This window comes from Triturus cristatus, chromosome 4_2, assembly GCF_964204655.1.
Source record: "Triturus cristatus chromosome 4_2, aTriCri1.1, whole genome shotgun sequence".
Lineage (NCBI taxonomy): Eukaryota > Metazoa > Chordata > Amphibia > Caudata > Salamandridae > Triturus > Triturus cristatus.
The window spans coordinates 249857435-249870172 of NC_140586.1; the positions used below are offsets into that span (position 1 = coordinate 249857435).

General features: G+C 44.1%; 1 protein-coding gene across 2 annotated transcripts in view; it reads right to left on the bottom strand.

Annotated features, from left to right (window-relative positions):
• Positions 1-12738, bottom strand: part of GUCY2C (guanylate cyclase 2C) — a 489600-nt gene that overhangs the window by 124138 nt on the left and 352724 nt on the right. For both annotated transcript variants that reach the window (XM_085601431.1, XM_085601430.1), the window contains one exon: positions 7770-7861. In XM_085601431.1, coding sequence (XP_085457557.1) covers positions 7770-7861 — 92 coding nt within the window. The remainder of the gene's footprint in view (positions 1-7769; positions 7862-12738) is intronic.

The window sequence follows — 12738 nt, forward strand, 5'->3', positions numbered from 1 at the left end:
CTCTACATATGAGATGATTGGCGGCTGGCGACATTTGAAAGTGGTGAGATATTAGTTTGGTATGACTTTTATATAGTGAGCAACGCGAGCAAGCTTAATGGATAAACTTGGGGTCTAGGCTGGGTCCCCCTCCAGAGAAAAAATTGTAATAAAGATTGGCAAATAGTGCATTTTTAGCAAATTAATTTAGTTCTAAAGCAAGACTTATAAAGCAGTAGGAACGTATAGTCTTGAAATATTAAACACATTTGAAACAGCTCGAATTCTTACTGCATTAAAATGTTCAACAGTTAGTGTAATGTGCAAATTGTACAATGCAAAAACTTCAGCCTTTTACAGTGTTTGCTTGCCCAGTGTCTTGCAATGCATGCAGCATCAACTTTGAAAGAAAATGCTCCAAGCAGGCTTTGGGAAGGACCAGACTCACAGCTGCTGATTGCAATCAGTCATATAGAAATATGTGAAGACAGGTCTTAGAGTGGGATAAAAAATGTGGGGGCTCTCTAAATTTGGTTTCTCTCTGATATGTAATTACATTCAGATATATAACACAACAGCTGACCTACACCTCCAACCTGTCAGTACGATTGGCTTGTCAATTGTCCATGGTTGTTAGCTGTTTAAGATAAATGAGTAACAACAAGGATTTGTAATAAAAAAATTAAACTTCAGAATGTTTCATTTCTGGAATTTCAATACTATTGAGGCCTGTGGAAGGAGTTCTGGCCTTCTGTTATGTAAGTTTCATGTTAGATTTGTATGTCCTTTTTCTCTGCACATCTTCAACCACCTTTCTTTCCACTTCAGCACCCTCTTTTCACTCTTCCTCAAATGTACTTCCTTGCATCTCCTTTACTTCACCACTTCCAAACATACACTGCACTATTTCACATTGAAGCCATTTATTTCCTTTTGCTTTTGCCCTGTAAATATTTTTCCATCTGCGCGCCCCCATCACACACATTTTCACAGAATTGCAATTACAGCTGGAATACGATGACATGACCATCGTTTTGTGTGCTCTACAGAGAGGCCAACCCACTGACAGGCACTTTGCTTTGGCTTCAGCTTCAGCATCAGAACTCTCAATCAAAGCCCCTCATAAACACCTGGCAGGGCTCAAAGTATGCACGGAAACAAATACAGAAATAACATGAATAAATAGCTAACTCTTGAGGAAGGTAAGATTAAGTAAAACTTGAAAAAAAAGGAACTAAATTGCTCACATGCATTGCCTTAACATTTTTAACACTCATTGGGGGATATTCTCAAGAATGTGTGCTAATCATCGCCAAAACGCAATCTCTCACATCACCGTCTATCGCAGGAAAATAACTCTGTGTTAACGTCACATTCTCAACACGGTGGTAACATGCGATAGTGTCCCGATAATGCGTCACATGTCCGCGATAACATTACCGGGACGGCGATACAAATCCAAACCTGAACGCGGAAAAACTTGTGTTGGGCCCAACCGCGATGACAAAATCAGCGATAAGCTGTGCCAGGCCTGCAAGTCACACACGTCAGGCGGGAAAAATCACTATGAAAGCAGAAAAAAAAACAGAAGAGGAAGACGCGCTTCAGTCCACAGGAAAACAGGATCCTGATAACGGAGGTGATAAAATACCATCAACAACTGTTTGTCACCTCCAATGTGTCATTGGCAACAAAAAATGGACTATGGCAGTCCATCGTGGGCAAGGTGAATGCAATCGGAGTGCTGAGGAGGACAATGGAAGTGGTCAAGAGGTGCTGGAATGATGTGAAGTGCAAAACCAAGCAGAAACTTGGCAACAACCAAGAGGCAGCAATGCAGACTGGAGGTGGGAGTCCAGCGCCACAGGAAGAGCTGGACGAGATGGAGGAAACGGTGTCCACAGTCATCAGTGTGGAGACAGTGGCAGGAGTTGGAGGAGCGGACACTTCTCGACAGGAGCCGACACAACAGCAAGAGGGTGAGTAATGACCAGGGACTGGGGAAACGGGGGGAGATGGGCACAATGGCACACATGCACAATTAAGCACAGCCCAGTGCACACCCACAATGACTCTGGAGCATGTCCCTGATCCCCTCGGCACACTGCAGCACGCCTAGAAACTGCAAGTAGGCCCCCGTCGACTATGTGCCCAGAGGGGGCCCTCCCCACACATCACTAATATCACAACAAACCCATGCACATGTGCTGAACCCAGAACAGTTGCGGGTCTGTGACCCACACTGGCAATGCAAGTGACACTGCATGACGATTAGCATGGCTGCAGTCCCATTATCATGACATGGTGCAAGCCACAACACTGAGGTGGCTGAGTGTGGACCACATCCGTAAAGGAGCAGGTCACACTCTGACACATCCACGTGCAGAAACAACCCCTGACATCAACAAGACATCAGCGGACAAACCATGCCCAAGAGTCCAAACTTCCACCAAGAGCCCAATTTACCTAAGTTTACAACATCTCAGCACTGTATAAGCAAAGAATTGAAAGGCACACCACCTGAAAGGGATAAGGGCCAGCAAAATCAGAGCTGCAGGGGTGACTCTCCCACAATGCAGCACACACACATAAGAAGCAGATCACATCAACATTGACAACAATGTGGAACAAACTGCAACACGTTCACAACAGAACAGAGGACACAACTGCTGCCGCTTGTGTGTAAAAACTGGCCAATCATATCTGGCATAGCAGGGAAAGGTGAGATGATGATGTACAAGTACAAACACACATCCGTGATGTTGTCGAAATGTCCACTGTCCCGCATCAAATAGGCAGCTCCTCCCAAACAATCACAATGGACATTGTCATGCAGTCTGTATGTAAACTTGTACAATGCGTCCACATACATGTGAACAATGTTAAACTGCATCTCCCCTTCACATTGCAGAGGGACAAACAACACCTCCTGCAGAGCAGACCCAACAACTCTTCACTGATGATGAAGAGGACCTCCCCACCTTTGACACCAACGCCCTCCAACAGCTCATGGACACCCTCAGCACCCCACCCCGAGGATCAGGGCAGCCCAGCTGCATCGAGGAGACCTCACCCCCTGCACAGACCACACAGCAGGAAGCACCAACCACCACGGCTGTTTCCCAGGACCCGCACTAACAACACATGGCCTTCCAACGACGTGTGTTAGGGTGCCAGGAGTAGATGGCTGATCAGGTGCGGGTGGGGTTCGACCACATGGCAGCCAAACTAGATGCCATATGTGGGTGTCTAAGTCCCATCAGGGGCCACTTACAGTCCCTAACAGACACCCACAGTCCGCTCCATGCTCTCCAATGATCCATGGATAACAATACTGGAGTCCTGACTCAGAGACAAGGACAACTGTCTAGTCATAGTGGCTCCAGCGGTGTCATCCGGGAGGTGGGACACATGCGGAGGACCATGGAGAACATGGAGCGGGTGCAGGCGGAAAGAATGGCTGCCACGGCTGCACACCAGCGTGATGTAGCTGGGATCTACCATGCCCTGCAGACCCTCATCATGGCATTTCTTTCACAAGGCATTGCGCAGATGAATGCTGCTGCTGCTTCGACATCCACATCTCCACCCCTGATGTGTCAGTGCCACACAGTGCTGGAGACAGAACACCACCACCCACATGTGAGGCACATGAAACATCAGAGGACGAAGATGCGGATGATCCTGCTGTACTGGTAAGAAGGAAGCAGTAGCATTCATCTCCGACATATGGCTGTTTCTCTTGGTTCTGTCCTCTGCATCATTACCCGTCCACTGTCCCCCGATGCACTCTGCGACACTCACCTTGGACCTCGACATGGACTGCCATATTCTGTTTGGTCACCTATGACACAGCTATCAGACTGTGAACTGAACTCTTCTTATCTATCGGAGAGTGTCCGTGTGGTCATTATTTATGCGTGAGGGCCTAGGGCCCTACCACATCACATTCCCCACTGCCGGAGGTGACATGACGGCGTCCGCACCACGCCACTCAATCATAAAGGGCCCATGACTTGCGGTGAACAGAGTTGGTGGCAGCCGGGGCACTGGCCGGCACGGGCCTACCGCCACGAGACGGTAAATTGCGGTGCACAGAGTTAGTGGCACCAGAGCTGAGCGGGTGTGCAGCCTGCGATGATGCTTAGGCCTCTATACGCCATCCTGCCAATTAAGATCCAATATGAATTGTGAGTTCAGCTGGACCACGTGTTCGCCGAAGGCAGCAGGCTGCACAGACATGACTCGTCGGTGCTGTGCAGCAGGGTGCGCTGGGGGCCTGTGTCGTGGATTCCAGCGATCGGCTGAGGAGGTTGCACCGGCACGTGGTGGGCCCTCTTGGACACACGCCGGTGGCGGCAGGTGAGCATTGAGGACTGGGTGCTCAGGGTTGGGCAGTCATCGCTGGGCGGCGGACCGGTCTGGGGACCAGGGCTGGGGTGCTTGCGGAAGACATATGAATCATGCACACTGCCTGGGAAGTTTGCGACGACATTGGTGAACAGGCCCCGGTGGTCTACTTTTGCCTGCTCATTTATTGGAATGTGTGTGGTTTCTGTTGCGGTGATTGTATGCAGTGTCAGCAGGGGGCACAAGTAGTACATGTGTGCAGTCAATTGCCTCCAACACGTGCGGGAAGCCTGCTATGGCGTAGTTCCCTTGCTTGGTCTCCAGCTGTTACTGCGCAGAGTGGGGGAAGTGAAGGTGCAGGGGTATCAAGCTGATACAAACCGTGATGCTTACAGTAATGATAAATCCTGCCTAATGAGACCGTAACAGATGTTCGTGTGGTCGTAACCTTTCTTTTCTTTCCTACGAAGGTACCAGATGACGTTTGGGACTATACGGACGCTTGACCATTGTCACCATTTATCCAACAGGTTTCTGAATACGGACTTTCGGAATATGGAATTGTATTGGGGAGTTCCCGGACCATATGCAGTTAATTGGATCCACAAGTTGCCCTGATGAAGTTCCCCGTTGGGACTGGAACGCCATGGCTGATGTTTTCGTGCTGTTAATTTATGTTTTTGTAATAAATAACTGTTTTTCCACTACTGTTGACTACTGGACTTCATGACCTGGCACACACCCATTTCAGAAACTAAAAACTTGGATCTGGAGCACAGAGGCACCAGACAATGGCTGGGGTTGGGGTTGGTTGCGCAGGAACACTACGAATTGAGACTAGCGTGTGGTGCGGATACAGGGGCCAGGAATGTTGAAAACAGGGCCGGACTGGGAACCAAAACTGGCCCTGGCAAAGAGCTTGGCCGCCCCCTCTGGGAGCTATGCTACAAAGACGGCCCTGTAACTAACTCGGCCCCCAGGGGCCCAAAATCGCCCCCCACCCTAGCGGCCCACCGGGGAAACGCCTGGTGCCAGTTACGGTCAGTCCGGCCCTGAAAACAGCCCGTTAGTTGGGGTCAACACCACTGAGGCATGCTTTCACACCCGCGGCTCCGTTCCTGATCTTTTATTGGAGGAAGGCGGCCGCTATTGGTAGTCTTCTCCTCGGGACTGTCAGTTCTGTACAAATGCATGTTATGTGGGGTATGGCTCTATCTGAAGTGCTGTGAAACATCCCCGTCAGTTTTCTGTTTCACCTCTTGAGCGGCCATAGAGGAAGTCCCTTATTGGTAGAAAGCAGAGTCTTGCTCTAATAAACCTCTGCTTCTTCTCTATGCTAGTTCACAAATCCAAGTACGTTTGCCTTGTATCTATTTCATAGGTGCTTGCGACCATCTAACTGTTTCTTTTTTTGAAAAAGCTGAACTGTTTTCTGCATATGGTATTAATTTTACTTATTTTACTGCCAGCTTCTTTGTTGTGTTGGCAGTCGAATAGACCATATGGCTTAATACTGTAGAGTTTTTAAGGAAGTTTCCAGATATTGGGCCCGAAGGTATGTATTCACTGGGTCAGTGATGGTAAGCCACAATAGATGTTTTGATGACCCTTCTGAGACCACTTGTAATTTTGAACAAGCTGCATGGTGAATGAGTGATTGCTTGTGGAGATTAAATTCCTGGTGAATTTGTGCATGTGACTGCTATCTGGTAGCCTAAAAAGAAGTTTATAGGAATGGCATTAAGTCGAATCCAGCCATTTTTAACATTTCCAATAAAAAATTGTCTGGCTATATGATAGGGTCAAGACTGATTTGCATATGGCCAGGTCTAAACTGGGGTGGCATGGTGAGCAAAAGAATGATGGATTTAACCCAGATCTCTTGACTGGGGGTGAATGTTTTGATTTGTTCTGCATTTCGTACATCAATTGTGGGTTTTTTTTTGCTATATGATAGAGTGGGCATGAATTTGCTCCTGATTACTCGCACAGCTGCCCACAGTGATGGTCCCGATAGCTTACTAATGAGATGCGTAAATAAGGCATTTAAGTCTATGGCCGGCTATAGCTGTGGTTTACAAAGCATGCTATCTGGGAATCTTGTAATTTGGTGCTATTTCACATCTAACATACATACGAATCCCAGAATTTCTGGGGGTAGATTTACAAAGATTTGATGCAACGCAGCAAGATAACTCGGAGAGGGCAGTAATGTGCTGTATCAAAGACAATCCTATGAGGTATTTTCCTCTCTACGTGTGCTGCAGAATGCAACACACGTAGAAAGACGTAATTTTGAGGCGAAATGAAGATATTTCTCCTTGTTACACCTAACTTGGGAAGGCGTAGAACTTTTACCCATTCCTAGGTTTACTAATGTTAGTAATACAAGGATGGATGCATGGCAACACCCACGCTCCACCCATGGACAACCTTCCCAGCGCAGAGTAACGCAAGGCAGTGACTTGTGCAGCCTTGCGTTACACCAGATTTACAATACCATGCAGAATCACGCAAGGTGGCTCTGCGTGGCATAGTAAATCTGATTTAAGAGCTAGTGTTGCCTTGCACTCGCTTGCGTGATGCAAGGGCAGCTCAAGGCCTTAATAAATCTGGCCTCAGATTTCATCAGGTGCTGGAAATATAGATTCCCTAATCCAGGGCATTTGTAATCAGCCACTTACAAGGGTTTGTCTGCCATAAAAGTTGTAGCACCACCTCTGCCTCGACACAAACAATGATGTCTGTATGGGAGGCGTAGCATTCCTACCACCAACGACTAGTATATGTACCCAGGTTGTTAACAATGGGGGAAAATAATTTAGAGAACCGACATTCCTGTCACAAGGGATCCCTGTGCCACACTTTTCTGCTGCATCGTTAAAAATATCCAGATGATCGTTACACCATAAAAATGTCTGTTTGTGAAATATGAATTAAAACATTGCAATCTTGAGGGGTGCTCCATTGAAGACCATTGAGTGACAAAAGACTAATTATGGCTGGTATATGTATTCTGCTCAAACATTCAAATGTTGTCTCTCTGTTTCTCCCTGTTTATTTTAGAACATTCTACCACCAGTGGGTGGAAAGTTCTAATAGCATTATTGCTCTTAATGTCTCAGGCTACACCAGTTGTTAAAGGCCCTTTCCTTCATTATAGGACTTCACTGTGGCTCGGGCATGTAACTGAAGTAGAGGGCCTTTAGCGACTGGCATAACCTTTGCAGCAGGCTATACTGCTACAGTACAAGAATGACGAACCACATTATGACCTCAATTAAATAAAAAATGCTGCACAAATTTGAATAAACATTTGTTAAATATGAACACTAGTGATCTATCAAATTACTATTTATGCACCAGTGGCTTTTTCATGAGCATATTTTCTCATCTCCTCGTCCCCACTGGATTTCTATCACACCTTCAGGTTCCTTCACCTGAATATTTTGGCCAGAGTATTCTCAATCTTTTTGAAGTCTGGCCTCCTCTCAGGATCCTCCTCCCAGCAGCTCTTTACCAGCAGGTAGACCTAGAGGCACAATAGCAAGGATTAGTGCATTAAGACAATGAGGACTTTGACTATAGAGAAGACACACTTCCACAGTACTATATATATATTTAGACATAGTCCATAAAAACATCTTGCAGAAACAGAAAATGAGACACTATGTTGATACATTTTTAACAAGACACATGAATTCAATAGAGCTAAGGTCAAAATGTATCAAGCTGTTTACGGTTGCAAAAACTGAAATTCACAAAATCACATGCTGTGTGACTGCAAAAAGCAAGTTGCGATTAACAAAGGAAACGGTTCATCTTTCCAACTCGCAAACTTCCTTTGTGATTATCATACTCACAAATTGACCTTTGGGCTGTTTGGAAAGTGGTAGGAGTGTATGAAAAGAGTGACACCCTCCTCCTAACAACCGGGTGACCTGATACCAATTCCCTAAAAGGGATGGTATCCTATTTATAAAGTGGAACCCCACACCCTGAAGGAAAAGCTTTTACCTTGAGAACATGTGCGTTTAGCATCATGAGAGGAGATTCTGGTCCAAGGGACCGCTGCTTGCTCCATCCAATGTCATTCACTGAATGGCAATTCCTTTTAAGGCATCAATGAATGCAGATAGAAGTCAGATAGCCCTCACAGACCCCAATCCCTGCGTTTGGAGTCATTTGAGGAGAGATTCATATTACTGAGGCAGGAATTCTTGCAACTCCCTATGAATTCTGGTTGGTTTTGTGCTACAATTAATAATCACATCAGTCGTAGCACAGACTCAGGGTAGTTACAAAGCAGTATATGTGCAAACAAAATGATGGCTTGAGATCCAATGAACAAATATCAGGTGCTTTATACCATTAGCAAGAGGAACAATGCTCAATTATAATTCAGTGTAGCTTGCACATGGAAGAAAAGTATAGCTAATCTCTATGTATGGTTTACTATCTGTGATACTTTCAGAGTTGAGCTATGAAATGACCATGCCACTGCTGCTTGACACTATCATTTTAGACTCATGATTTTCAAAGGACTGGGTAAAAGACTAAGCAGGCCAATGATGTATGAGAGAAATCCAATGTGACACAACCACAGAAGGTTTCCAACACCATCTCTACATAAATGATCTTGCAAAACCTATGACGCGAAACAGTTTTTGGTGGATTGGATCACTGTCTGAGTCCATGCAGCAATGCATGTTTGCTAACATGATGCTCAAAGTTTCAAACACTTTTACAAATCAGGTACTCTTGTATATGTGGCCTGGTGAAGAGCTAGGAGGACCTGATGGATCTATTCCCGCTTAGTATCAGAGAGGAAATATTTCAGGAAACCCCACAGTTCTACCAAGGAGCTTTCAGAAGAAGTAACCCCTTCAAAGCAATCAAATATTGCAACTGCCCATGAGGAGCTCAGAACCAATCCTACTTCATTTTGAGGGAAGCCAGCCAACAATACCGATGGAGAAGGGAAAACTCAAGAAGTTTTGGCTTGTTTAACTCTGAAAACATGGTGCCTTTTCCTGAAGATAGGAAACTATAAACACAAAAGCAGAGAGCCCCCTTAGACTGAGCACGGTGAATGGTTGAAAGTTTGTTTTAAATTTAGGTTGGGATCTAGGAATGGACAAGTACCTAGGATATAATCACACCATGTCTCCTAAGCTAAAGTATCTTCTATTGGAATCTGCAAATTACTTATGCTCTGCCTTAGCAATAAGTAGGTGTAGATATGCGGTCTGATTAAAGGACTTGATTGCTGAGATTTTACAATGGGGTACAATAAAGGAGGAGATTACTTGAAGGTAATTTGCACAGACACAACGTACCACAGAAGCAAGATGTAACCACTCAGCAATATAATGAGTTATTATTGGAAAATTCTGCAAATATCATTCACTTACTTCACTTGGTCAGATGATTCTTAAGGAAACATTGAAGATTTTATTTGATCAACCGATTTGGACTCTCGCTGGCCATCATTTTGTGGTATATAACACATGGACTTAAAGTTTATGATTTCAAAACTTTTCATCAACCTTGTCTAGAATGTAGTTGTGAATTATGTTCCCCTTTGTGATGATCCTTTTTAGGAAAATCATTGAGACGAGATTTGATCCAAAAATATTCCTAATAAATTTAAGGATGCTCAGAGTTTCTTTAAGGAAATCAACTTTCTAAGTTTTATTAAATAATCCAGTACCACTAACACAGTAGTAAACATGTCTAAATGTGGTAGTTTGACTATAAAATCCATAGAGTCTATTGTCCATGGTTCTTTGTGGGGTTGTCTATGGATGTAAATGACTAACAGGCCTTGTATGATTACATCTGGCTTGGAAACGTATGATGCATTGCTGAATGTTGTTACTTACAGGTATCTGTAGATTAATTCACCATACATTTCAGTAATTCGATCATCCTTCTTCTGGGATGTGCTCCCACGAGCCAATCATGGTCATGGCACTTCAGTAGTGTCTGTTGTTGGCTGTCTTTTTCAGGTAAGTTCAGGAAGTGTCCCCTAATTAATAACTCATTCTCTAGTTTACTTAATTTGGGTTCTGAGTGAATTAATTGTCCCACACCTATATGTCAGTGGGCTTGCCCCAAAAGGTTGGAACATAGATCTTGTCTTCATATGTGGCTCCGAGCATGCAAGTAGGTGGTGGAGCCGGTACATTTCTCTTTCTCTGAAGCAGCAAGGTGACTGCTTTATCATGCCGATTTGCATGCTGATAATGGAGCATATAATTAAACAGGGAAAAGTAAACAGTCCATCGTACAAGCCAGGCATTCACATATTCCATGGACTTGTGATACAGTAGATTCTTTTGCGCCATCCATCACATCTCCAGATGAATGGCTAATTCTAAATAGTGCCTCCACCTCCTTTATTGCTATCAGTTTTCAATCTTAGATTGTGTAGTTGTGTTCTGTAACCATTAGCATTCTTGAAAAATAGGCCAATGGGAGAACAGCATCTATTTTTGAACTTCTCTAAAACAAAATGGCTCCCAATAGCATAAGAACAGCATCTGTTTTTACAGCAAAGGGCAACAGGATGTCTCAGTCTAATGGTTAAAGTTAAGGCATTCTTTGAAGTTTGTAAATGTTTGCATGTTCCCATTTACAGTTAAAGGACTCTCCTATTCTTGGCAGCTTTGTAACAAGGCGATAGGAGAAACTTTTTAAATGAATTGACATAAATGGGGAGCCCTTAAAATCATTGCACGTTTGAGGGAGGCAGGCACAGCCATTCTTGAAGTGCTGCTACTTTTAACATGCCAATCCTAATCCCTTCTCCAGAGATGTGAAAACCCAGAAAGGTTATATGTATAACTTCAAACACACACTTGCCAGCTTTTGCATAGAAAGTGCTGTCTCAGCACATTAGGGTAGCAACTATGTATAGGACTATGTATGTTTCCAATAGGTCATAAAAAGATGTCACTGATGAAGTACTGGAAAGCAGTAGGAGCATTGCATAACCCAAAAGGCTTTACAAGACATTTGAAATGTCTGTAACTAGCATTGAATGCCGTCTTCGGCTCAGCCACCTCTGTGATTCTTATCAAATTGTTGTCTCGGCTGAGATCAGGTATTGAGACAATCTTTTTTTTTTTTTTCACAATCAGCAACTACTGTTAGACTGGTAGAATAACCCGATCTAAGGATGTATTAGGGTATTATTCAGCTACCTACTTATCAGGTGGAATATCAAAGATATTGAAGTAAAAGCCTCACTCACATAATAGTGACATGCTTCATCATAGGCAAAACTCCACACCCAGAGAAGATGGCACTCTCTGGGCGGACTCAACCAAAGATGTAATGGGAGTGCTTAGATAAATGAGTGACTGGTCAAGCAGGGAACCAGATTGAGTTAAAAATACCTATGAGTATACCCCTCCTGAGTCCTTTATTCAAGGGTACTCATGGTATCAATAAAAACTTTATCTTGGGGTGGTTTTGAACTTAATTCTGTTCAAATGTACCCTCAATTGTATGCCAACATGTTTCGGCCCATATGGGTAGCCCGGTCGGGTCTAAGGGCCTTCGTCAGGGCGTTATGTTTCTGTGCCTTATTTTTAAGGTCCCTGCCGTGTAACAGTGCATGTGCTACATGCAACCCAAAACGTGAGGCCTAATGCACTCACCTGTCCGTATATTAGCTCCAACTTCAGTAGATTTTCTATGGGAAATGGGAGAGACAATGTAATATATTTCCTTTATGTACATTAATGATACTGTCTATAGCCCATCTCGTGCTCATATTCACTGAACTACGGTTGGAGTGTTGGTGCACCACCTGACTATGTGCTCATTAATTAGGGCTTAGTGGACTTCACTACTCAATCCATTTTAAAAAACATTTGCCATTACACTGGAATTTAGTCACCACACGACGTGATCACAATCAAGGAGATGTTGTCTGTAAGTGAAAAGACCGTGACTATACAATTGTGTTTGCCACCAATCCTAGCAGTCTATGTTGTCCAAGGCCCTTTATTTAGCGTGCTGTTTTTAGGCTTATTGATTGGGGAGGGTTTTTTAAAAAATATTTACTTAATCCAGAGAAATCATGGTGATGCTCACCTACTGATTGATGCCTACTAGCATCATGCAGTTCTCATGTGTTCGGGTGCTGTCCTGTAGTCAAACACTAAATACAAAAATATAGTGTTCGTTCAGCACCACCAACTGCCACTGGGAACTCTTTTCGCCGTGATTATTATACGTGTAACATCTCATACTCCAACATACATGGTGATACTTTACTTGTACTCTGTCTTTATCTCATCGCACTTAGCCCACGACACATGCTTAACAATGTTTAACCTGCATGTTAATCTACTGTAAAAAATACAGAATTGTAATATCCCTTAATGCTCTGTATCA